This window comes from Phascolarctos cinereus, unplaced genomic scaffold, assembly GCF_003287225.1.
Source record: "Phascolarctos cinereus isolate Bilbo 61053 unplaced genomic scaffold, phaCin_HiC Scaffold_1;HRSCAF=81, whole genome shotgun sequence".
Classification (NCBI taxonomy): Eukaryota; Metazoa; Chordata; class Mammalia; order Diprotodontia; family Phascolarctidae; genus Phascolarctos; species Phascolarctos cinereus.
This window is the reverse complement of record NW_027555514.1, coordinates 213,161,833-213,189,300: the sequence shown is the minus strand read 5'-3', so window position 1 is coordinate 213,189,300 and position 27,468 is coordinate 213,161,833. Positions and strand designations below refer to the sequence as shown.

At 42.8% G+C, this 27,468-nt stretch overlaps 1 protein-coding gene across 2 annotated transcripts; it reads left to right on the top strand.

The window, feature by feature from the left end:
* Window positions 1-1,575: 1,575 nt before the first annotated feature.
* Window positions 1,576-27,444, top strand: CSRNP2 (cysteine and serine rich nuclear protein 2). Of its 2 annotated transcripts, none has more exons than XM_020966110.2 (5): window positions 1,576-1,590; window positions 7,609-7,845; window positions 9,775-10,034; window positions 22,229-22,525; window positions 23,956-27,444. In XM_020966110.2, exons 2-5 carry the CDS (start codon window positions 7,695-7,697, stop codon window positions 24,886-24,888), a joined length of 1,641 nt encoding a protein of 546 aa, XP_020821769.1. In that variant the 5' UTR covers window positions 1,576-1,590; window positions 7,609-7,694; the 3' UTR covers window positions 24,889-27,444. The 2 variants fall into 2 exon arrangements, with proteins under 2 accessions (XP_020821769.1, XP_078012983.1); XM_078156857.1 differs by lacking the exon at window positions 1,576-1,590 and adding an exon at window positions 3,405-5,899.
* The last annotated feature ends 24 nt before the right edge of the window (window positions 27,445-27,468 follow it).

Sequence of the window (27,468 nt, the reverse complement as noted above, 5' to 3'; positions counted from 1 at the left end):
TTCTTGATCAAAATTGTAAAACAGGTTAAAAGGGGACCTATTGTGAATACTTGGTTAAGAAATCATCAGAAAAGGGGGCAGCTAGGTGGCGAAGTGGATAGAACTCTGGCCTTGGAGTTAAGAGGACATCCAGTCTCAGACACATGACATTTACTAGCTGTGTGACCCTGGGCAAGTCACTTAACCCCAATTGCCTAACCAAAAAAGCAAAAAAAAATCAGAATGAGTCATCTTGGATCCATTAAGAATATAGTGATAAACGGCCCTTTTTAGAATGAATGATTATCAAAGTAAAGCATTTGTGTACCCGATGGAGAGATATATAGACTGGATGATAGTATAATTTAGTTCAGCGGGTTCTCAGTGACTTGGATTAGAGTGTGCTTATCACATCTGGGGAAGATGTGAAGCTCAGAAGCATAGCTAATGTATTGGATGGGAGAATCTGGCCAGTAGAATAAGGATAAGTATAAAGCTTGGCAGTTGGTGCAGCTGAATTTTTGAACCCAAAGTACAAGATGGGAAGAGATAGTAGAAAACAAGGTGGGAAAGACCCAGGAGTTTTGATGGATTTCAAGCTCAATAGGATTCAGCAACATGTTTGGCAGCCAAAGCCGACAATACTATCTTCAACTTCCTTAGTGGTGTTGACGACCTAAGAGGTAATTGTCCTACCGTACCGCTTCCTGATAAGACACCAGCTGAAGTACTGTGACCAGGATGTCACATTTTAGAAGGTAGCTGGGGTGTGTCCAGAGGTGTGTTATAGAGCTGCTCAAGGGGCTTGAAGCCATAATATTTAAGCCTAGAGGAAAGACTATTTAGGGAAAAAGATAATTCTCTTCAAATTTGAGGGGTTGTCATGTGGGAGAGAGATTAGGTTTCTTCTTGCCCCTGGAGGCAATAGATGGGAATGGTAAGGAAGTGGACAACTACATCCGTCCAAACGGGCGCCTCCATTACTTAAGTTCAAGTGGATACTGGAGACCATTTGTATGAGATGTAGACGGGCATCCTACTTGGGGTAGAGGCCGGGCTCTATGTGACTAAGTTCCAACTTGAAGATTATAAGGACTGAGGCTGCCTCTTCTGAAAAGCCTGCAGCCACAGCAAACTCGTTTTCCCAGAACCCCCTGCGGTTTAGACTCTATTTCCGAAACTCCTTCCTTTATGTTTTGTGACTAGGCTGCACCTTTTGCAGACTCCAACTCCCAGCATTCCAGGCCCCAGGAGCCTTGGAGCGGACTGCATCTCCCAGCCTGCCCCGGGGCTCGGCGGGACGTGCAGGCTCCTATAAGAGCTGGGGCGCAGCGGCTGCAGCCTATTGTTAGTCGGAGCCGGGGCGGTTCTGGGCGCTAGCAGCCGAGGGAGCAGGAGCCGCCCGCTCCCCGCCGCCGGCCGGCCGGCCCGCCCTCCCTCCCTCCCTTCCTTCCCCGCCGCCCTCGGAGCTCCCGGACCCGTGGCCACGGCTCCTGGGGCTCGCCTCCCCTTCCCTCCCTCCCTCCCCATCCCGGGCCTGGGCGGCGGCGGCAGCGGGGGCGGCGGAGACCTTCGCGGGAAGTGGAGGCGGCGGCGGGCGGGGTCGGGCCGGTAATGGGCCGGGGGGGCTGCGGGGAGGAGCGGGCGAGCGTCCGCCGGACGCGAGAGCGGGAGCCGGGGGAGGGGGCGGGGCCGGCGGGCGGGAGGTGGGTGTGGTGGGAGGGCAGGTAGGGGTCCGCGGGCGTGGAGTGGCGGCTGGAGGGTCCTGCGGGCTGGGAGGACACGGGCCCCGGACGTGGGGGCTGGTACAGTCCGGCTCGGCCCAGAGGAGGGAGTGGGGTGGAATCGAGGGGCCCAGCCCAGGGTGCAGTGTGGGGAGATGGGCAGGCAGTTGGGGAGTGGGGGGCACCAGAAGGTGTCGGGGAGTGAGGTGTTAGAATGAGCAAGAAGGTGAAGGGGTCATTGGAATGCCCATTGAGGCCAGTGTCCATCAGTCAACTAGCATTTATGAAATGCCTCCGTGCTGTGTGCCAGGCACTGTGCTAAGCTCTGGAGAGTTACGTTTTCCTGGAATGTACTGAAATATGCTTCCAGGTAAAGTTGCAGTATTCATTTTCCTAGTTTTTAGGTAACATCAAGTGACCTGGTTGTTAACATAATCTTTACCCCCTTTCCTCCTTCATCAAGGTTCTCATTATTCCATTTGTGTCCATTGAGTTCTCTTGTCCTTTTTTTTTTTATGACTTGTAAGAATACCAGTTTCATAAATGAGCTGTGGAAGTTATCCTCATGAAAAGCACAGCCTTTGTCCTGTAATTGTTAGTTAGGTCAAGTTAAAACCACAGTTGACTTCGACTTCCCTCCTCTTTCCTAGTTGCCCATCTTGCAAGGCCTCAGAGCTAGACTGTTGTTTGGTGCCATAGTTAAGAGTTGGCCTTTAGGGTTTAATGGTTTCTGCAGGAGTCGTCCTCAACTTTCTCACAAAGAATCTAGGCTTATAAGCGCAGGCTAGCAGTTTGAGAGATACGTTAGTTCCAACTTTGATTATTTGCAAAAGGATTTCATTTTGGAAAATTGGAAGGAATGAGAATAGATGGTTCACATTCAAATGCCCAGTTTAGGCAAAGGGAAGAGAAAGGATTTGGGCATCCAGTGCAATGCCACTAACCTTGATGATGAATCCTAGGTGTTTAAGAAGAGATCTGGTCAGGAATGACTCCATTGTTTGGGACCTTCACGTCAAGTAGAAAACAGCTAGTTGTCCTGGCTCTCTGGGCCTCAGTTTCCTTATCTGTAAAATAAAAGACTAGATGGCCTTTCTGGCTCTGTCAGCGACTTAAGATTTTTCTGGATCTGAATCTCTGAACATCCTTGAACCGGAGATACAGGTAATCTTCAAGATCATCATAGTGGTTAAAGAGAGCCACCCTACCTCTAATTCCAGCTGGAAAAAGGGCTCTCGTTCCATGAACTTTAACTGAAAGCTCATCACTATCCAGAGACTTTATCCTACAAGGAACAACTTTCCCCTTTTAACACTGAGTCTTAACGAGAAGAAAATTCTTGAGGGCTTTGTAGCACAGAAATGGGTCAAACGCTTCATTTTGCTGATTATTTTAATTTTCTTAAAGACAGACTCACACATCATCTTTAAATATACATTTGTTACCCCAAAAAAATTTTCCTAAGCACCCCATCTCTCACAAATCGTCATATACTTGGTGGTAGGAGTAAGCTTCAGAAGCCTGAAAAAGTATAGTCCTTTTTATATGTCTAGTCTTTATTAAAATTCAGGCATGATGAAACCCTATTTTTATTTACTATGGCTTCTTTCAAATCTCAACCTGTGCTATTTCATACAACTTTGGTAATTATAGGCTGGTGGGAATATTTGTCATGAAAGGACCTTTAAAATGCAACGTAGAGAGCGACAGCATTTATGCCAGTTGCCCTTTAGTCTGATATTTGAAAGTTCCTGTGAAGACTTTTATTTTCTCCACAATCATTACGTGTTTCGGGATTTGATCTTTTTGGTATTTTAACAGACTAATAGATCTGATCCCTGGTGTTGTAATTGAAATTTGTTTCCAAATAGTACCCTGATTTATTTGGGTAATTGAATTAGTATTTGTATGTCCGAAGAAGGCAAGGGGAAACTGCTTCCAGAGAGATGGATTTCCACGTGAGGTTTGAAAGATGAATTTGGTGAGGTGAAAGGAGAGTTGAGACCCTTTCTTTGCCAAATATCGAAAAGACCAGTCATGTCAGGTTGTTGTAAAAGTGTTGTCAACCTCTGAGATATTTGGATTGAAAAGATTTAGTGAAAAAAGACAGGTCAAGTGAGTTCAGAATTAAGGTTGCAACTGGTTTTGGTCTAGGATAGACAAGTCTTTCGGGTTAGCTAATAGGTTAAGATAAAAGGATTTAGAGCAGCAGTATTTAGAATTTTACCAAATACTTCCACCTAGGTGTATGAAATAGTTAAACGTACCAACATTTAATTTGCATATTGTTTCATTCTCAGGGCATTTTCAAGTTGAAATGTTGTTACTCCTCTCTAAAGTTCCTACTGTCATTGGCTCAGAACACCTTACACCAGAAGTGTGTGACAAAAAGGAAGAGTACTGGCAAGGGGAAGGGGAACAGGAACTGCTTCCCAACAATGGCTGCTGGTCCCAGTCTAGATAAAAAATGACCCAAAGAGAGGAGAACCACAAGGGTGTGTGGGCTAAGACGCTGGAAGGTTATTGGGGATTATGTAGAATTCAGAAGTCGTCCCATAAGCTGTTTTTTGAGCCTGTGTCTGTAAGCACACCGAATGTAGGAAAAGAGCACTCTCCTAATTGCAACACCCAGCAGAGCTGGCTGAGACTGAGGCTGCTGTTTAAACCCTATCTGAGAAAGTGGGGGTTTCCATTTTAGTTTGGTTTCTCTCATGGCAGACATTATATTGATTTATTGAATGTAGTAGGAAAGGAAATATGATTAGATTCAGATGGTATTTTTTCTTCTCTCATCCTCATATTTTCATGCATGCTTTGAATGTGGGGTTTTTAGTGTACTGTTGGTGGTAAAGTGGAAAGAGATGCTTGAGGTAGATTCAGAGCTATCCTATGATAGATCTCAGAATTAGATCTGAAAAGGACCTCTGAGTCCCTTATTTTATAGTTGATGAAATGGAGGCATAAGGGGGTTGAGTGAATTGCCCAAGGTCATATAGGTCATAAGTGGCAGAACTTGGATTTGAAGTGAGTCCTTCTGACCAGTCTACGAGCTGAAATTTTGCTGAGCTCATTTATTCTTTCCTGTGTCTTAGCATTGATAGATCTGGTGACATCCGAAATCTGAAGAACAGTTAGTAGGACAGTGGGCTATACTTTCATTTCACTTAAAATTCTTACTTATCGGAAGCCTAATTTTTTTTTCCTCCTAGTCTAATTTCTTTAGGTATATGCTGATTTTATTAGCGTACCTGAGATGTATTGTTGCTGAGGGTTCCTGATTGAGATCTACATATATTTATGGCTCAAGTCCTCATAAGATAGCATGTGGAATTTTGATGAGGGCTGATCAAACCATAATAAGCACTCTCCGAAGCCTTCTTCCCATATAGAATGTAGCAAGCAAAGCTAGCTGAATGTTTAAGCTAGTCCCTGTCTGTGTAGGAAAATATGTGCAGGCGGTTGAGAGAAACCAAGCACAGCATTTCTTCTTTTCCTCAGAAACTTCCATTTGCGCTTTGGTGTTGGGTGGTAGGGTCATCTGCAGCCCCTCAGCAGGGATCCCTCACATCCCAGTCTGTGTTGAGGAGCTGCTCTGCAGTCATGCAGCCCAGTCTTTCTGGGCAGTGTTGTTATTCTTGATGCATAATTAGCAACTAGTGAGATCATAGTCTGGGCAATTTGGGCATTACTGACTCAAAGGAAGAGAACCTGTTCCTAGGCTCTGTGAAACAAACTCCCATCTTCCAGGAAATTGAAATCCAAAGGTAGAAAAGGAAAATTATTTGTGCTCTGGAGGTGGCTGCTGCAGACAAACTCTTCTGTCATGTGCCTGTGTGCTTATGAGATAATCTGCTCAGAACAAAATGGTTTCACCTCTTTTTGATGTGTTTCTTTTCCCATGCCATTTCTTTCTATGTCTCAAAGGATGTGAGGCTGAGTTTTGTGGACAGGTGATAATTGTCATAATCAACAAGCATTTACCAAGCTCTTCCTCTTAGATACGGGCAGATAACGGTGGCCAAAGTAAGAGTCCCTGCCCGCCAGGAGCTTCCATCCCATCAGGGAAGAGGACGTTGATGTACAGAAACTGGTGGAACTGGGGCATGACCAGCAGTCGTAGATCAGGAAAGGCCTGTACCAAGGCACTGAGATGGCAGATGGAGCAGGAGGAAAAGTCACAGGAGCAGTTTGGCTGGGTAGTAATGTGTATAAAGGGCTTGAAAGGGTTGGGACAAGGTTGAAATCCTGCACAGAAGAGTTTGTATTTGAAACGACAGTTGAAGTTTCTTGAGGAGGGGAGTGACGTGGTCTGACCTGTGCTTGAGGAAAATCACTTTGACCCCTTCTGGAGGATGGATTGGAGTGGGGAAGAGATGAAGTGAGGTACCTATATAGCAGTAGCATAGGGGTGATGGGGTCTGTGTGAGTAGAGAGATGAGGAAAGATGCAAGAGAAGAATGGAATGATGATGATAATGCAAAAATAGGAGTGTTTATGAAAAGGATGAATTAGAGGGAAAAGGGATCTAATTCTGTTCTGGACATGCTAATTTTGACATGCCTGTATCCAGTTTGAAATGTCCCTTTGAAAGGGCAGCTATTGATACAAGACTGTAGTAACTCGGGAGAAGGACTAGGGCTGGTTGTATAGCTCTGGTAGTTATCTGCATTGTGCAGCTGGATGGCATGGTGGATAAAGTGCTGGGCCTGGAGTAAAGACGACTCTTTGTGAGTTCACATCTAGCCTCAGAGCTTAGTTGCTGTGTGACTCTGTGCAAGTCACTTAACCCTGTTTGCCTCAGCTTCCTTATCTGTGAAATGAGCTGGAGAAAGAAATGGCAAACCACTCCAGTATCTTTTCCAAGAAAACCCCAAATGGGGTCAAGAAGAGTGTGGGACACAGCTGAACAACAATAGTTATCTGAATAGAGAAGAGGTGAAACAGGCACTAATCTTATTCCTCTCTTTAATGCCTAGACATTGTCCGTCTTGATCCTCACAGGGGAACCTAGTAAGAATAGTCCTGATCAGACTAAGGAAAGATCCTTTGTGGCTAGTGGCATCCCAGGGAATTGAGAGCCTAAAAAGTCTCCTGGGAAATATTCAGGGACAAATGAGGGCTAGACCAAGTCTATTTCTGGCTTTGTCTTATACTATCACATGTAGTGCTGACCCAGAAAGGGTGGGGTATCTGACTTGAAAAAAAAAAAACCTGACAAAATTTCTAATTCTGAAAGCCAAAGAGTAGAGGCCCTCAACTTTGTATTTAGGGAGAAGCCACTTCTGTCATTTCTAAAGGGCTGTGGCTTGAATTCTGGTCCTTCAAAATCCTACGACTGATAGGTGATCATGGGCCTTCCCTTTGCTAGGGGTTGGGTGCTGGTACTCAAGGAGTATTGTAAAAGATTTCTGCTATGGAGATGACTGACTCAGACAGTCTTCGTGGTGTGCTGATGTATTTATGAAGTAGTCTGTCCTGTTGATGTGATTAGGACAAAGTGGTCAACCTGTTCTGTGTCTCTGTTCCCATTCCAATATTTTCCATAAGGCAAAATATATGAGGCTCTGGGGGCTGAGGAAAAACATAAAATCAGGAAATCACGTGGAATGTTAGAGAGAAACAACAAGGAAATGGCCTGATCTTTGGAGACCAGATTCAGATTGTATAGAGAAGGTAGATGTGTGTTAGCCCCATATGTGATGGAAAGAAACAGGAGTTGAAGGGGGTTTGATAATCAATGGAGCCATCTTAGACTGGTTTAAGTCAGATTCTAGGCCCTGTCCATTTAGGGGCTTTAAGCCATTTATTCATTTTGGGAAAGGACAGGGACTCTGATCTATGGCTGGGGTTTCATAACAGGGATGATAGTAATACCTGTCTCTCCCCCTCCTTTCTTTCCAAGCAGAATCCTCATGAGCCTGTCTAGCTGGTGGTGAATGGGGGCTTTGGGGCCTTTATAGTGGACTCCTCAAGGAAGTCCCTTCAAGACCAATGGATGCATTCACGAGCTCGAGTCTCAAGAGGAAGTTTGAAGATGTGGATGTGGGCTCTTCCATTTCTAACTCAGATGATGAGATCTCTAGCAGTGACAGTGCTGACAGCTGTGACAGCCTTAACCCTCCTAGCACTGCTGGCTTCACACGTGAGTGGGCTGTCCCTTCTTTGTACCTAAACTGTCCCTGCGCCCTAGAACCAGGGGCATGTGATGTAGTTCTCAGCATTTTGTGGGCCTTTGGAAGAGCTGCCTCTGCTTAGCTTCAGTTCAGTTCCACAGACATCCGGCCCTGTGTACAAGATCCTGTACTCAGTTCTGAGGAGACAAAAATGAAATCGTTCTTGCCCTTTAGGAGCTGACATTCTAATGAAGGGTGATGTACAGCCCATACACAGAATGAATGCAAAGTAATTTGATGAGAGAGAGAGCACTTTTCAGGCCTTCCTACTTTTTTGTTGTACAGTCTCTCCTAGGACCATTTAATTGCTCAGATTTCTTAGGCTCAGGATAACTGCTTCTGTTTGTTTTACTCACACCATGGTGTGTGGAACTCCAGGATTCACAGAGTGTTTCTGGGAATCTGCAACCGTACCAAGATGTAAGTGATATCTGAGTGACTTATAGAATTACAGAGTCCCTTGTTTATTATCCAGGCCTCACTTTAAAAAAATATAATGATTTCAAAAACAGTTTCAACAGATACAAACAGTACACAGAATAATATCCCAAATAAAATGGTAAAAGCTATTTAGGTTTTGATACTTTAAAGATTGACAGTTTTGTCAATGCAGTTCTCTCCTCCCCCTACACAAGTAGCACCTTGTCTTAGCTACAGTAGATGACCTTAAGTGACTGTTGACAAAACTTCTGGTGAAGAGCCTCTCTAAATTTGGCTAGGGTAAGACACAGAATAGTACTGAGCCTGTACTTGAAGGTTGTTCAGCTTGATGCAGGACTTTATGGAACTTGAATTCTTTTGGGATAGCTTTTGCAAACCTTTGCTGCAAGTAGGCCAATGGAATGGGATCTTCACAAAAGTTAAATTTTGATGAAAGAAAATTATAACAACTTATGTATTCTGTGATCCCTTCACAACATTTTGTGTACTTAAAACTTCTGTTGCTTAAGTTTTTATGTTTTTTTTAGCGTTTTACATTTGCCATTTTATGATTCGACATTTATTATATTGATAAACTACAATTTATTTGAGATAGCTAGGTGGCATAATGGATAGAGTGCCAGGCCTGGAGTCAGGAAAGCCTGAGGTCAAATCTGGCCTCAGACACTTACTAGCTGTGTGACCCTGGACAAATCACTTTGCCATGTTTGCCTCAGTTTCCTCATCTGTAAAACGAGCAGGAGAAGGAAATGGCAAACCACCCCAATATCTTTGCCAAGAAAACCCCAAATAGGGTCACACAACTGAAACGACTGACCAACAACAATGTGATTTATTTAGCCACTACTAATCATTAGACATATTGATTGTATTTTTTTTTGTATTACAAACAAAGATATGAATGCTTTTGCAGGGATTTATTTTTCCTTTTAGTAACTTGATCTTAGTCAAAAGTACTAGAAATGATAAGTTTCTACCTTTTTAATTACATTTGCAGGATATAATCCTACATTAAGATCTTTAGGTGAAATGGTAGCTTTTGTAGCTTGCCAGAATTGCCAGATTGCTCCCCCAAAAACTTGCCCCAATTTACAATTATACAGTATAATGTATGTCTACTTCCTATCTTTGTTTACTTTTTTTTCCCCAAAAATTTTATAGAAATGAGGTATTAGCTTAAAGTTGCTTTTATATAATTATTAGAAATTGAACAGTTTTAAGTCACTCTTGACAATGTATTTTTCATTTTTTAATTGACCGTTTATGTCTTTTAAACATTGTATTCCTCAAGTTTGGGAATGGAGAAAGAAGAATTGAGAGGGTTAGTGAATAAGTGATCACCTTAAACAGTACCCCAAGAGATGAGGTGGGAACTACTAAGGAAAGGCTGGGCGCTACATTAATGATGTCACTCAGGTTCTCGGTCGATTGCAGTGTGCCCTCTCCTTTCCCCTCAGCCACATCTATCCTGAAGCGGCAGAAACAACTCCGGAGGAAGAATGTGCGCTTCGATCAGGTGACAGTGTACTACTTTGCCAGGCGCCAGGGCTTCACCAGCGTGCCCAGCCAAGGCGGGAGTTCTCTGGGCATGGCCCAGCGCCACAATTCTGTGAGAAGCTACACGCTCTGTGAGTTTGCTCAGGAGCAGGAGGTCAACCACCGGGAGATCCTCCGTGAGCACCTGAAAGAGGAGAAGCTTCATGCCAAGAAAATGAAGGTGCTCAGGGGGCAGGGGGGCAGGGGAGAGGACATTTGGGTCCTTTGGTTGTGGCCTAAGCCACTGTCCAACTCTACAATGTAACACTAGTAGAGTGTGGCACTTTGCAAATAGGTAAACAAATCTACTTTACCTTCCAGGAAGGAGCTCTGACTTTCCCTGTGCTTTCCAGTTTGCTTACATGTGACCTGGAAGCCTCTGGCTCGATGGAGTGACAGTTCTGTCACTGTTTACGTTTATTTCCAAATTATCGTCTATAGGCTCATAAAACTATGTTGTTGTTTTTTTCTTTTGACCCACACCTCCCACCTAAGAAATGACTTGTTGGTTGGCTCCTCAACTACCACTGTAGTATTATCAAATTCGTTTAACCCTCAAGTAGCTATTGAAAATACCATAGTCATCCTCTCACACAACGGAAGAACTTTAAAGACTAGGAAGAAGAAGGGCGTGGCAGACCGTTTCATCCAGTTCCTATATTCAGATGTTTGCTGCCAGCACCAAACCATTTGGTGCTTTGCAGGAGCGAGTACAGAATCACGTCTTTGGGATTTCCTTATTTTGAGAAACACTGCTTCAGATACAGTCCGTTTTGTTTTGGGTCCACACGACTTAATCCTATTCAGAAACTCAGTGGGAGGAAGACAGAAGTGTGGTGGGACCAGAGGAATGTAGTCAGCGATTGTACGTAGACCTCGTCTTATTTCCAGTTCTGTTTGAGAACTGTGAGTCTGCGGCCTACTCTGCCCCTATGCTAATGGGCACAATGTTTAGCAGTATTCCCTTGCTTCTAGATGTTTGAGAGCTCCATCTTTGGCCCCATAACTACAACTTGGCAAATAGACACTGATCCGTTTGCCATTCAGGGTTTATGGGCTTCCTCCCCTCTCTCCCCTAGAAGAAATGTCCTGGCTTCTGAATCTGGCAGAGGGATGCCCTGCCAGAGAGATGCCATGCTGACCCTAAGGGAGACCCTGGCCCCTGTGGGAGCCCCCAGGGCAAAGTCAGGTAAACCTAAGACTTGTTTTGGGAGTTCTGCTTATTTGCAGGAAGCTGAGCCAAGAGCAACTCGTGCTGCATCCAATAAAGACTCATGTGTCAGAAGAGCAGTTCGCATCTTCTTGTTTCCAGTTTGCTCCTTTTTTCAGGGGCTTTCCTTCCTTTGGTTTGAGTAACAATGATTTCATGTTATAAAATACTTTGCATCTGTTGTGTCATTTGGTCCTCAAAACGTCCTCGTGAGACAGGCAGTAGAAGTATTGTTCTTGTTTTACAGATGAGAAAAACCAGGACTTGTCCGTGTCACAGGCCTAGCAGATGGCAAGGCTGCGGGTTTAGAAGTCAGGTCTTTTTTTTTTTTTAAATCATTATCATTATTTTATTCATCTCTTCCTTTTTGATAAGGTTCAGTCAGAAACAGTCCTCAGAAAAGTCACTGTCCTATTACTAGTCTTTTATATTTAATGTTCTACAGGCACTTGCACATATGGATAAAATAAGTGCTTTCAGTAATGGAATAAAAGTGTTAAACTCCTCCTCCCCAGGCTCATTAAAGCATCCTTGGGACACCTCCAGTAGCACATAGGAGACGGCAGTGATGAGAGACGCCTTATCTTGTTCCTACCTTTCTCCTCTGCCACTTGGAGACATTTTGAAAACTTTTCACGTTCGTGTGGCTTAGAGGTCATGCGTATTTGGTGACGTGATGTCATCTGTTAGAATTGCTTTTCAGTTTTTATAAATCCCTGTTATGTTTGAGTGATTGAGGGGAACGCTTTGGTATGTGATCATGGTCTGATTCCTGGACATTTTATTGTTGGGTTTATATTTGTAATGTGAGGGTTTGCCGCGAATCAGTCCATGAAAGAGAGGGAGCTTCTGACACATACGATTCTAGCCATCAGGTCACACCTTGCTAAGGATTCTGTAGGTGTTAAGTTCTTTACAGCCTGCAGTGATATGTTACAGAGTTTCTGCCGTTCCTTATGGAATCTCCATTGAACCCTAAGTCCAAGTTCCTTAAGGATAACCCGTCTTTAATTCCTAGTGTCAGTGTCCCATTCCTGAACCACCGTCATAAGTTCTTCCACATCCACAGGACTGCATGACTCAGCTACATGTTCTGAGTTCATGTACAACATGCCCACTGGGGACCTTTTGATTCCATTCTGGGATCTTAGCCATTTCATATGCTTCATCTTGAGGTTATATTTGACAGATCCAGTGTCGTGTACTTATAAGCCCTGACTATTTCTTGGTGAAGTGATGTCTGCTTCACCAAAAGTGTTTCTGTAGGAGTTTGAGCTACTTATCATATATTTTTTAAAAGTACACCAGTCGTCCTCCTCCTATTTTGGAAACCCAGTATTAATCTTTCTACAGTTGCCTTAGGATAATGGGTCCTGTGTTCTGTTAATATTATTTAGGTCAGGTTTTTGTAAGGCTCTTTTCCCAGTCTCTTATGGTCCATTTTATAGTCCTGAAGGGCTCCATTAAGACTGCCATTGCAGAGATGTTGTTTTACATGTATTTTTCCAGTTGAACTTTGGTTTCAGGATGCCATTAAGTCTTTTGATGTACACAGACAGCCATATCATTCTCTTTGATACCTTTGTGTTCACAGTATGTCTTGCCAAATGCCAAAGTATTTGTAGGTGTTTCTTTCGTCCACTGGTTTAATGAGACCTCCACATTCAGCTAACACCTTAGTCATCAGCTTCCCTTGGCATACAGTAAGAATTTATGCTTGAGTCCAAATGACATGTTGATATCATAGGGGAAAGATTCACAAAATGAAGGAGATGTTTAATATGCTTGACACATAGCAAGTCCTGATTGTATGCTATCTTTCTATCTGATTTGTTTCTTAGTAGAGTCAGGTAGCTTGATTCGTGTACACTAAGTGATAAGATGTTTTAGTTTGATTCTCCTTTTAATATGGAAGCCATACTTAGTTTTGATTAAGAGAGATAATTGATACTGAATTTAAGGTTAGGCAGAACCAACCTTAATGGGCTTAACTGAAACTCCTCAGAAAAACGCCTTAGTTTTGTGTGAGTTTTTCTTGGCATTCTCGTATTGGTGATATGCTTCCAAAGAGAACAATTTTCCATGTGGTTAACAAATACATTAACATTCTTACCACACTTGAACCCATTTCATAGATTTGCAATACATTTGCATCCATGAGTGCAGAACGGAGTCAAAGGCTTTGATTCAGTAAAGGCAGCATAAATAGTACAGTACTTTCAGACAGCTTGTTTAATAACTTCCGTTTCTTTACACCAATGGGACTTTTTTTGATTCTTAGTTGATGTATTGTTTTCTTGTGTTTATAGATGTTTTGTGTGTGCTATAGGCTATGGGTGCTTTGTAGAAAGTACGCAAATAATTAACCTGTATTTGGGAGAGTGGCTGGTGTTCTCATCTTTTGTAAATGGATAGTGACGCCTTCTGTTAAGAAAGGTGTCTCCTGTCTGAGAGGAGGAAGCTGGTGAAGGCGCCTTGCTCGTAATTCATGCGCTGCTGTGAAGTACGTGAACGACGAATTATGGATCTTCACTGGTTCCTGTCTTGGCAGTTTAACGGAAGCTGCGATTTGTTATCTCCCTTGCTGGAATTGTTTTCTTTTGCATGACGTTAATGGTATGTAAGCTTGCTGTTTCTTGTTTGATCCATTTGTGTTGGGACTTTTTTCCACCATACAGATGATCAGAAATTCTCCTCCTTTAGAAAGGTTCTCTCTTACCTCTAATTTTTTTTACTTCTCAAGATTCTGGAGTAAAGTTTTTGACTGACTCCTTGGGTTGCCTCACCTTTTTAACTTTTGCTTTCTAATACTGATAAAGGGAATCTAGAATTTCTGATATGCATTTGTTTTCTGGATTTCTTTCTACTTTTTTCTTGTTGTCTTCAGTTAGGTTTTTCTGCTTTGCATAATTGGCTAGATACTGACATGATATCCAGTGCTTTCCTATAGATCTTCAGTAGCTCTCACAAGCTGCATATGGTGGGATTTGATGTCTTCCTTCAGGGGTACTCCTGGATAATTGTACCTTTCCTCCTGTGTTTCTAATGACCACGGCAGTGTCAACCACACATACTGCTGTGTGTGTGTGTGTGTGTGTATTTTATATATTTAGATTACCAACTTTTTCCAGTGCATCCTATTCCTTACCCCCTTTTATAGAGCCATCCCTTATAATAAAGAATTTTTAAAGATAGGAAAGGGGGAAAAAGGTTCGACACCACTAACATCAAAAAGATCTGATGTTATATAGTGTTCAACATCCCTAGTCTCCCATCTTTTGCAAAGAAAAGGAGCAAAGAGATGTGGTCCCATTTCTTCTTAAGAGCCGAGATTAGTCATTATAAAGATGTAGCATTTAGTTTTGGCTTTGTTGTTGTAGTCATTGTATATATTTTGCTGGTTTTGCTTGTTTCATTTCATATCTATTCATGTAACTGAAATGTTCTTATTATTTCTCTCAAACACTGTGGGAGAATGAATTCTTTCATGATGGCTATAACAGATACCACCATTTTATAATTACTGTTTGTTATAATTGGTCAGCTGTTTGGATTCTGACCTTAAGAGTAAAAATGAACTTTCAGAATTCCAGCCTAAGTACATCCATCTCATTTTCAAAATCATTGGAGAAATTGGTGCTGTTTTTTGTCTTTGTTTTGTTGTTAGGTGTTAATTTCTGGGAGTTTGTATTATGTAAAGATTTTCAATGACCAGGTTCTTCAACTTTTGTCTCTTCAAATATCAGTGTCTCTTTGACTTTATCTTTTATTTAACCTAATCTAGATTTAGGAATGGAATTGTTTTTTATGATTGCCCTGTACTGATCAGCAGTATACTGTTGCGTGACTTGGAGCTGAAGTTACCCACTGACCCTTGCCTGTTAATGGTGAGATCTGTTTCCAGTTTTGTTATGGTGAACAATCACAGTATTCCAGTCTTTAGTCCATTTCATGTATACTCTTGGTTTTTAGTGGTCAGAGTAATATTCACTGAAGCATTTCTAGCAGATGGACTATTTGTGTTTCTGATTTGTTCTGATGTATCTTGCTTTCTTGTGGCACTAAAACATGAGTGAATGCCCTCACTCTGCTGTCCTCAGTGTCAAGTGGGTCACTGTCAGTTTTGAGTAGGATGAGCCCACAACCCTAGGCTGCCCTATCTCTTATATTACCTTATGATATCTGCTGTGCTCTTAGGAGCAGTTGCATCTCACTGGGTGGTAATCCACTTAGAGCCTGATTTGTCATTGTTTCAGAGTTCTTGCCAGGCCTTCAAAGATATCCTAATGCTGACAGCCTGTGAAATACATTACCCTAACTGGCACATCCTTTATTCTTCCATTGTTCCCTTTCCTTTTGTAAACTTTGAGGGGGTCGTTGAAAGCACCAAACTATTTATGCTGCATTTTTCACTCAAATATATAAGATGGACCCAAGTAGATTAAGAACGCTAGAGTATTTGCTTTCCACATGGAAAACTATTCTCTGTATAAAGCATGGCATCTTTCAGGGAGATAATTTAAGCCTATTATGGTAATGCTTAGCCTTAAACCCATCATTATCTCTCCTAAATAGAACTAAGTATGGCTTGCAAGGTAAAGAGGGTGTATTATCAAAATATCTTTTTAATCACTTGATGTACTTAAATGATGTCAAGTTATATGACTAAAAAAAAAACCACCACATTAAACACCTCCTTCATTTCGTAGAATCTTTGCTATCTGATGAGAACAACATGTCATTTGGACTCAATAAGCGTGAAATTCTTAATGTATACCAATCATGTGCCATCCTCTTCTCAGAGAACAGAAGGCTTTGAGCTTCAAATCTGGAGGTAAACTTGAACCATCAGATAAAGGCAATACAAGCACTCTTCCAGGCAAGATGCATCCAACATAAAGCTCTTCTCAAAGAGAAGGTTATGACTGTATGTCCAGAGACTAAATGGAATCCTGAAATTAAAGCTTTGGAAAAACAACTTTAAAGCAATGAAATCATAATATGCTTTTGGAATTGTAAAGTGGCCATAACAGATTTGGGGGAAAATCCTTTTAAAATTAATATGGGATTAATGAAGCACAGAGCCCATCATCCTAAGGCAACTATGGAAAGATTAATACTTTCTTGTCAAAAACAAGGAAGAAGACTGATAGACATGTACAGGTTACATGTACATTGTCTTAATGTGCATGATCATGAGGTTGAAAAACTTTCAGCAAAGTAGGAATCACTGCACTGAGCAATAGTGAAAGCTGACATTAGTGCCCATCATTAAATTTTTCAGATATAGCTGGAAGTGGTTTTCCTCTTTGTGGAGCCTATCAAACAGCTTATATTTAAGAATGAAATCCCCAGGCCCTCTATGGGGACATCCACATGTCAGCAAAGAAGAGTTGGACAGATGTCTCAAGTCATGCAGATTTGCTCATAGAAATAGAAAAGTTGATGTTGACAATCATCACCATCAAAAATTAGAGAAAGTTTTTCCTTAAGAAGACCAGTCTTATTCATCAGTGCAGATTATGCAAGGAAACAGTAGAAACATCACTGCAGATTGAAAAATTTTAAAAACTATCAAATGCCTAGCAAGATGCTACCTGCTTGCTAGACCTTAGAATGCAGAAGTCACATATACAATGACTACAGCAACAGAACAGGTAGTATCTTGCTCAGAAGCTCACTCTTTTTCGTGGACTGACAAATGACAAATCCCAGTACAAAAACAGACCTTAAAAAATCTATAAACTTAGCCGAACTGAAAAAGGTTCATTATCACAGAGCTGTTACCCACAATTGCCTGGATATATCATTGATCATTAAAATGTACAAATAACATTCTTAAGAGATACCACCACACCAAATACTCACAGTCCTCAAAGTATGTAGAACAAAAAGCTTTCAAAATATAGATACCAGCAGAATCATGTGGGAATAGGATGAAGTCTATACCCTTTGTCCTGATGACTACAAGGAGGATTTCACCAGAGCCTGTAGAGGCAGAGTTTAGTATCTTAAAGCTTTTATTCGGCTACAAAAAGTGGTTATTTTATCAACCTGTTCAATAATCTGTAGAATATTAAATATAAAAAAACTAGGATAGCCTCTTATCCCATTACTATCTGAACTCCATTGAAGAAGAGAATAATAATAATTCAAATCTATATAATTCTAATGAAACACAGGACTCATAGAAAAATTGACATTTCTTTGTCAAAAAGGAGGAAGAGGTTTAGTAGACATATTTAGGACTCATGATAAATAGGTCAGAAACCTACAGAAATACTTTTTGGTCCAAGCAAACACATTTCACCATGTAGTACATCTTAAATCTATCTGGAAGTGATTTGCCTCCAGGTGAAGCTCGTGAAGAGGCTAATATCTAAGAGTAGATTCAGAAGACCCTCACAGGTGACATCTGCATGACTTCAATCTGAATTTTGTTTTGGGGGGCAGAGATAAGCATATATATATATATATATATATTATATATATATATATATATATAATATATATATATATATATATAGCACCTGCTTATGTTCCAGACCCTGTGCTAAGCAACAGCCCTTAAAGGCAGAGGCTGTTATCATTCCCCTTTTACAGTTGAGGAGACTGAGGCATACAGAAGTTGAGTGGCTTGATTGGGGTCACACAGCTAGGAAACGTCTGAGGCCAGATTCCAACTCAAGACTTCCTGACTCCAGGCCCACCTGGCTGCCTCTTAAAGAAGCTGAGTCGTGCAGGTTTGTTGGTGGAAATGGAAGGGTTTGTGATAGTGGCAATTCAGGACGAGATCCTTGCTACCATAAATTATGGAAGGATTATCTCAGACTTGATGTTCAATGTCAATTATATAAGGAGACAGTAAAAACTGTACAACATATCGCTGCAGGCTGTAAACATTTAGCATATACCAAATCCCTTGCAGATCATGACCTGATGGCTAGAATCATCCATGTCAGAAGCTCAATTCTCTTTCACGGGCTGGCTCACGACAATCCCCACTCCACATATTTAGGTTTCAGAGTATCGTGGAGAACACCAACAATAAAATGGCCAGGAATCAGGGCATAATCACAGACCAAAATGTTCCCCCCAATAACCCTAACATAACAGCAGCCATAAAAACTTAAGAACATTTGTAACAGATGTTTTCACGTTGCCACATACTCATAACTCCAAGCCACGTGTATGTGAAAAAATTTCAAAATATAATAGAGACCTGGCAGAGGGGATGAAAATGAAGTGGGGACGGGCTAAAGATACATCTCCTTCCTGCTGTCTGCTGTGTGTGCTACTGGAGCCATCCCAAGGAGGCTTTCAGTGAGCCTGGGGAAGATGAATACATATCCTAACACTTTTATTCCACTACAGACAGTTCTTTTATCCACATGTGCATTATAGAACATTAAATTTAAAAGATTAATGGGGTAGCAATGTAGTAATAATTCAGTGAGGTGATAAACATACACTAAATACCTTGTATGTACCAGGCACTCTGCTAAGGAATCGGGGTACAGAAGAAGGCAGGCCCTCCTGGTCTGATGGGACAGACAACATGCAAACAACTCTGCACAGACAAGCTGTATTTGGCATAAATCAGAGATAATCGACAACAGGAAGACACCAGAGTCAAGTGGGGAACAGCTTCCTGTGGAAGATGGGGTTGTAGCTGGGTGTTGAAGGAAGCCATGAGGGAGAGCACTGCAGGCATGCAGAAAACGCCCAGAGTCAGGAGAACACAGTGTCTCATTCTAGGAATAGCAAGAAGACCAGCGTTGCTGGGTTTCAAAGTACTTGGCAGGGCGGGGGTGTAAGGCATAAGAAGACTGCAGAGATTGGGGGCTGGGCATATGCTATGAAGAACTTCATTTTGGGCTTGGAGGTGATAGGGAGCTACTGGGATTTGTTGAGGAGGGAAGTGACATGGTCACACCCGCCAGTGAAATCATAGCAGCTGAGTAGAGAATGGACTGGATTGGATTTATACAGCCCTTGAAAGGGCTTTCTTGATTACCCTCATCTCCCTCTTACAGATGAGTGCTCTGGGACTCTGCCCATAGTCCTCAGGCAGGGACCTGTCCTAGCAAGAGCATTGAACCAGGCCTTGGCTTGGTCCTTTACTGGTGATTGACCTTGAACACTTAACTACCCCGAGCCTATTTCGTTATCTGTAAAATGGGGATAATGTTGGTTTATTTTTCAGACTGCCACCATCACCCACCATTCAGCTTTAGTTGTGATAATACCTTATACCTTTGGGCTTTCTTCTTTTGGATCTTATCTGATGGGAAGGAAAGAGGGTACCCTTGATAGGGAGTGGGCCCACGGAGGTTGGCCACGTGAGTAGGATGATTAGGAATCACTCAAACATTTGCTAAGCCTAGAGATACAAAAAGAAGCAAAAGGCAGTTACTGCCTTCTAGGAGCCGACAGTCTAACAGGAGAGACAATATGAAAACAGATGTATACAAAGCGAGCTGTATACAAGATAAAATAGGAGATAATTAAGAGAGGGGTTAGGTGATGCAGTAGATAGTTTCAGGCCTGAAGAACAGAAGGTTCTTCTGAGTTTGAATATGGCCTTAGGCACTAGCTTTGTGACCCTGGGCAAGTCACTTAACTGTGTTTGCCTCAGTTTCCTCAAGTGTAAAATGAGCAGGAGAAGGAAATGGCAAACCACTCTAGTGTCTTTGGCAAGAAAACCCCAAATGAGGTCACGAGGAGTTGGGCACGACTGAAATGATTGAACGACAAAGGGAAGGTTTCCTGTGGAAAGTAGGATTTTGGTTGGGACTGAAAGGCATAGGCTGCTATTAACATAGCTTTTAGGAACTCTACCATTTGAGTCTTCGTGACCCCACCACCACCACCATCTTAACCCTAATTTGAGAAATGTCATTAAGTGATAGCAGTGACAGTATAGACTTTGTTACCATGGTGTGGTAGGCGGGTTGACCCTGCAAAGAATCACCCAGTGAATCCTTTTTCTTCTCTTCCTTTCCACTGGCATGGTTCTCCTTCATCTGTTGCACTGTCTTTTCCAGGGGTATGTTTTTTGCCCAGACTCCTGAGCAGCCCTGATGATATAAGCTAAACCCTCAAGTTACTTGGCTTTCATTATGGCTGCAGCCTCCAGGGCACTTGGCATTATTTGGATTTGATTTCTGTGCTGAGCTATGCATGAGTTTTCAGAATTCACTGCCATAATTTTCTTCAGCTCGCACAGGGGTGATGATTCTGCCTCTTCATTCCCCAGGGTCTCACTCGTTCTTACATCAGAGAACCCAGACTATCTATAACCAACAACACATTCAGAGTAAACACCACACTCCTCCTTCATCAGGTAGATAACTCTTGAAAATCTAAACAGATTGTTGAAAATTTTTCCTTTAGTTTATTTTAGGCCATGGGCCTATTTTAAGTATATCCTTTAATAGCTGCAACTTACTTCTTTTCTCCCTCTAATAGAAGGAAACTGCATTCATATGTGTACATTCCTAATCACACATGGGCACTGAAAAGTCTATCAAAGAGACCCTAGGTTAAATTTCTCCTGTGTATCAGTAGGTAGTCTGCCCAGTTCTTGGCAAGCCCAAGGTAGATCTTGGAAGGCTGTCCTGAAGTGAATTTGAGAAGTTCCATTCACAAATAATGTTGCCCAACAAAAGTTTGGGGTCTTCATTGAACTGTGGATTGAAGGGTCTTTTAGAAGCTTATCTGGCTTTGTACTCACATTGATCCCTTGAAAGAAGCACCCACTCACGGGAGTCCCTTGTCCACCTTCCACATCTCACAACAGACATGAAGGGCCAAAGGGCAAATCCCACATCAAAGGAGTTGACTCAGGCAGTGAAAAGTCCACTAGATGGGTCCGCAAGCTTTCCTGTCTGTCTTTTCTTTAGCCTAGTAGTTAAACCATTTCATTTTTTACCCAAAACTTAATTGAATTTTTAAGATTCTGAATTTTAAAATGCCTAAAAATGAGCATTTCCTTACAAACAACAGAGCACAAAAAGGGAATTGCGTTTGAAACAGTGACTCTCCATTTCATACGTCTTGCTTTTTAAATACACATGTATATGATTAATCCCACACGTTACTTTCAAAACTGGCCTGCTTGTCTGTGTTTCCTTTTGAACCTCCATTTATGTGGGGGGTATTTTAAAGTGTTTCAATGGCCCTCTTTTTGTTTTTTTTTTGGGGGGGGCATCCACATTCTCTATCCCTCATTTAAAACCAAGAGGAAAAAAAAAAACTAAAAAATAAGATGGGCCAATAAAAATTAACCGGCAGTGGCCGTATCCAAAAATGTTATGTATCTTTCTGCTCCTCAAGTGCATCACCTCTCTATGAGAAGATAGGTAACACTCTTCATCTTAGCTCAGCCAGAGACCTACTTGGTCATTGTATTGATCAGTGCCTTCAAGTCTTTCCCGGTGGTTTTTCTTTACATTATTGTTATCCTTGTATAAGCTGGTCTCTTGGCTCTGCAAGAGTTTATTTTCCAAGAGGCTCTTAAATCTCTTTGTGTCTTGTGGTATGATAATATTCCATTACATTCACATACTGGAACTGCTTCAGCCACTCCACAGTTGATGGGCATCCTCATTCTTTTCCTTGACCCTTCCCCCCTTCCAATCCCCACTTCAGGATCAGAAAGTTTGTTTTTCTTTTAACAGTTCTCTCCCTGGTATTATTATCTTCCCTCTTCAAACCTCCCAGGGCCTCTTTCCCTGATGAGGTTGATTTATTTGTAGACTAAACTATTTGTATGCATGTAGTTAAACCACTTTCTAGAAGTTGACAACTCATAATAACTCTGTTTATTCAATTATTAATTTCCTAATATATTAGTAATTATAATAATTAGTTATTTATTTAATTGATTAGTAATTATAATAATTATTTATTATTTATTTAATTGATTAATAATTAATAATTATAATAATTCCTTTATAGTCAGGGTTTTGAGAAACTAAATATCCATAGGGGTTATGGGGTTATGTGACTAGCTTAAGGGGACATAAGCACTTGCTGTTTGCACTGCTGCTCCTGCCCCTGCCATCCCTGCTCAGGACTTTCCCCCCAGACCCTGCTGCCATCCTGATGATGGTGTTTCCACTGATATTACTCACAAGGTGACTTTGCTCATTTTTTGGCAGCTGACCAAGAATGGCACTGTGGAGTCGGTGGAGGCTGATGGCCTGACACTAGACGATGTGTCAGATGAGGACATTGATGTGGAGAATGTAGAAGTGGATGATTACTTCTTCCTGCAACCTCTGCCCACCAAGAGGCGCCGGGCCCTGCTGCGGGCCTCTGGTGTCCACCGCATTGATGCCGAGGAGAAGCAAGAGCTTCGGGCCATCCGACTTTCCCGGGAGGAGTGTGGCTGTGACTGCCGGCTGTACTGTGACCCAGAGGCGTGTGCCTGTAGCCAAGCTGGGATCAAGTGCCAGGTCAGTGTGGGACTGAAGGTGGCGGTTGGGGGTGGCATCTGCAGCACAGTCGAATTGCTCTTGAATGTGGATAGATCCATTCGCCTAAAAATGATAGCTGTCTCCTAAGGCCTGAAGCTCTCCAAAGAAGAAGCAAGCTTTGAATGATGACTAGGTCTCCTGGATGTTTTACCCATTTGAGGTGACAGTAGCAGATGAGGAAGTAACAATGTCTAGCGTACATTGGGTGCTCAGATATTATTGGCTTCTGAAAAGAGGGAAGCTTAGGAAAAGTTGGGCTGGGATGCTGATGCAGATACTTTTTTCCCTCCATGATTATTGCTGAACACCTGGAGATTATGGTCATAGAAGCACTATCCTGGGGCAGCGAGGTAGCACAGTGGATAGAGCACTGGTCCTGGAGTCAGGAAGACCTGAGCTCAAATCCGGCTCAGACACTTAATAGCTGTGTGACTCTGGGCAAGTCACTGAACCCTGATTACCTCCAAAAAGAAGAAACACTATCCTTCCTGTAAAATAAGAGCAGAAGAAGTGTGTGTTCTGGCTACAAGAGCCAGGAAGACCTTTCTGAATCTCAGGTTCTTCATCTATAAAATGGGGATAATCATGCCTGTAGTGCCTGGTTACAGAGCTGTTTTGAGGATCAGATGAGGTGATGTCTAAAGAACTCCAGAGACCTTAGAGCCTGTCTGTGGTGGCAGCCTGTCATCGTGGGGAGGAGACATGGCTTCCAGGCCCCCTCTTGACCATTCTGGCGGCAGGGGTGATGCTGGGGGGGGGGTCCCTTAACCTCTTGGGGCTCCAGGCAGCTAAGACTAGAGGTGACAGCACTTGCAGACCTGCATTGGGAGGCTAAAGTTTCTTTAGCTCTGCAAATGAAATCACAGGTTCAGCAACACCTCCCCACCCACCCCCCCAAAAAAATCTTCCTGACGCCAGCTTTTGTAGTTAGATGACAGAGGGGAGACAGGTGGCATCTTCCTTCGGGGCAGAATGCTTTTGGCTTGAAATGACCATTTCTTACCTTGTTGCAAAAAAATAGGTGGACATATCTTTGCAGAATCTTGAGTCACACCCCATTCTTTGTGACCCCATTCAGGGCTTTCTTGGCACAGGTACTGCAGTGGTTTGCCGTTTCCTTCTCCAACTAATTTTACAGATGAGGAAACTGAGGCAAACAGGGTGACGTGACTTGCCCAAGGTTACATGGCTAGTGTGTCTGAGGCCAGGTTTGATATTCCTGACTCCAGGCCCAGTGCTTTATCCACTGTGCCACTTAGCTGCTCCACACAATTATCTTAGTCAGTAAAATGAATTGAATTAATCTTCCTAGCTAATTCCTTCCTGTGTCTTTTTTTGAAGCTATGGGTCTCATCTTTTCCCCTGTCCCTTCTTTTCCTTTCTCCTTAATTCCCCCCACTCCTCACAAGGTGGATCGCATGTCCTTTCCATGTGGCTGTTCCCGAGATGGTTGTGGAAACATGGTGGGGCGTATTGAGTTTAATCCAATCCGGGTGCGGACTCATTACCTCCACACTATCATGAAACTGGAGCTGGAGAACAAGCGACAGGGGAGCCGTCCATCAGCCGCGGAAGAGGAGCTACCCTCAGCCTCCGGGGGTGGCCTGCCAGGCACTCAAGACTCAGAGACGCAGGACTTTCAGGAATTCATCGCTGAAAACGAGACTGCTGTGATGCACCTGCAGAGCGCCGAGGAGCTGGAGAGGCTCAAAGCAGAAGACTCCAATGGCTCCAGTGCCAGCCTGGACTCTAGCATCGAGAGCCTAGGTGTGTGCATCCTAGAGGAGCCCCTTTCAGCTCCTGAAGAGCTGTGCCCAGGCCTTACTGCCCCCATCCTCATCCAAGCCCAGCTTCCGCCAGGCTCATCAGTCTTATGCTTCGCTGGGAACTCCGAGCACTCAGCTGCCCCGATGCTGAATGAACCCTCTTACTTGAACAATGGCCCTGTGGTCTATTACCAGGTGGAGCAAAGGTCAGTCTTGGGAATGAAGGAGGAACCTGATTCAGAAGCATCTGAAATTCCCCCTTCATTTCCCATAGAAAAGGATTTGAGTGTCTTTTCTCTCCCTGCTACCTCATTGGTGGCCTGTAGCCCCACAGACCCAGCTGCCCTCTGTAAACCAGAGGTGGGGAAAACGCCCACTTCAGAATCCTTACTGCCAGAAAGCTGTAACCCTGAAGGGCCTGAATGTGATGATTTCCACCCTACCTGGTCCCCACCAAACCTTCCATTCCGCACAGACAGTGAGGAAGGCTGTGGGGTAGAACAGGCCTCAGGTGGGGTCTGTGATCAGGATCAGCCTCCTAAGGACTCATCTCTGGCACTGCCTCTGCCAGTGTGACCTGAGGGACACTGTCCCTCTCCCAATCTCTATTTATTCACTTATTTTATCTAATACTATTTTAAAACAAAACCGAAAGAAGCCACTGCTGCTCCCAAGTTATTTTGTTGGAGTCTGTGGAGAATGGCGGGTGGAGAGGATATGTGGGGGTGGGGGGTGGGAGATGGTGTTTGTACAGATATTTTAAAAGACAGACACAAGGAGACCACACTCCAGCTTTTGATCCCTTGAAGGGTCTTGGTGCACAGGGGACTGTGTTGTCTTAAAACTTTTGAGATTTATGGGCCATTGGAAGGAAGAGGCAGAGATCTCGCAGGAAGGACTGGGTGACTCAAGCCATTCTTTCTGAGGGGACCAGAATATGTGAATCTTTGAACAGCATGGCACATAAAGTGTCCCTTCCCTTAAATTTCCCTTCCTCCTAAGGGGCCAGATAAAAGTTCATTTCCATCCATTATTGGTCCAACACTTCTTATAGAGGAGTCTGATACTTCTGATTTGAATGTCTCGTGGTTCCCCATTCCAAGAGAGGAAAAGGCCAGAATAGACTTTCTGCTATAGAAACCTCAGTGATTTATAGAAACAGCCCACCCTCCCTTTTGGCTAACAGGTTAATCTTTGAAACGTTGACATTCTGACCTACTTCCTGGTTGAGATCCCTGGACCATCACTTGAATTATTTTTCCTGTAGGTCCTACAGGGGAGCTTATGTTGGGGCTTTTCTGTCAGTGCCCCACCCTTGTGGACCTTCTTCCTCTTTGTCTGACACACACATAACTCTGCCAGGAGGCATTAGGTTAGGTCTTTCTCACTGGGGCAGCAGGCCCAAGCATTTGGGCTCTCTTTGCATTCTTGGGGAACAATGCCTGAATTTGTGTGATGCCTGTTTTCCCAATCAGGATTTTCTTTGGGGAATCTGGTGTGGTTAGTGGGGCGTAGAATGTGGCCAGCAAGGTCTACAGTTAAAAGTTTCTGTTCCCCTTTTTCTATGATTATAACACCAGCCCTTCTTGGGACAAGGGATCAAGGAAGAGGAAGGCCTTTACACTCCAGTCCACTCTAGGAATTGCATTGCAAATGTCCACTGGGTCCCTTAAGCTTAGATGATACTTTTAGTTCTTCTTAAAAGCAAAAGAACGAGCCAGTTGTGAGGTGATATGTTGTGAGATCTCAAATGCTAACAGTTCTAGATTTGAAAAGATTTTGTAGAGTAAGATTAAGATGCAGCCCCTTGCCAAAGCAGAGGATGAAAAGGCTATTTCTGTCTCTTGTGCTCTAAGACCTTGCTCCTTAGACTACCAATGAATCCTCCTTATAAGTAATGATTACCTCTTTTCTTAAAGAGGAAGAAATAAAAACACTACTTTGGTCTCTGTTATCCCCAGCTGCCCCAATGTGGTTAGCAAAAAGTAAAGAAAAACATGAAGAACCTGTGCTACACACGAGTTTTGTCTGCCTGCCTTCTTTCAGAGGCTGGTGGTTTAAATGTAATGTTTATCTACAGCATTTCAGCTATGACCTGTTACTTTGGCTGTTAACTGAGTCTGAAGCACTTGTATTTAATAATTATGCTCATTTCAGCCCATTCTGCAGTTTCCTACATTCTTAATTTTTCCTGCCTTGTCTAACCAAGTATGGCATTCCTTCCCTGAAATACTGTTTCATGACTTGGTGCATTTTCCCCTAATAAAGAGTTAGACCCACTAGTCAACCTTGAGCTACCTTTACCTGGTGCCATCAATTTACAGGGACTGGGTTACAAGTACACTTCCTTCTCCAGACAAGAAAGGATCATTCTGTAATTTCCAGTACCAGGTCAGGAGGGATGGATGCTGGATCTGGAAAACGTTTTTCCTTCAGAGGTAGTCCAGTCCCCATTGTACCCCAGAGCTTCTGTCTGGAAAATTACTTCTTCATGCAGTACCACTTTTTTTCTCTAAACAAACAAAATCCTGTATTCCTTAAACACATTGGCCCTTCCCTTTTGATGGCTAAATTAACTGTCTTGCTGAGCAGTGAGCCTTGTCTACCAACCAGCCCATCTTGTTTCTGGTGCTACTTGAATTGAACAGAACAGCTGTGGCTCATGGTTGCTAGGCAGCTAGGTCACTCACTGACTGCAAAAGCAGATGGCTTCCTCTCTGCTCTGTCTTTACCAATTTTGAAGAAGTGACTTTACAACCCCCCAATGATTCTTTTCAAATTTTCCCACTGTATGCAGGTAGTATTTTCAATGTGAATCCAAAGCAGCTTGTCGGGTTCTTTGCATTTGGGGGTGGGGGAAGGGTTGAAAAAGGGAGGAGGGAGAACTTTTAGGTTCTTTACATTGTGATAATGCTGTATTTAAAGAAAATATTTAAATGTAAAATTAAACAAATGCTCAAAAGACTGGTGTGTGATGCTTTTCCCTGAGAAAATTAAACTGTTATTTTCTATGGGGAAAGGAACACCTTTCCTGAAGCTGTCTGTGTAAAATTATACATTAGAATTAAGAGTTAATGTCAAGACCAGCAGTATCATACAAGGGAAAAATCCTTTATTCTGTTAGATCATTAATTTACTATTGTCTGCCCTCTTATT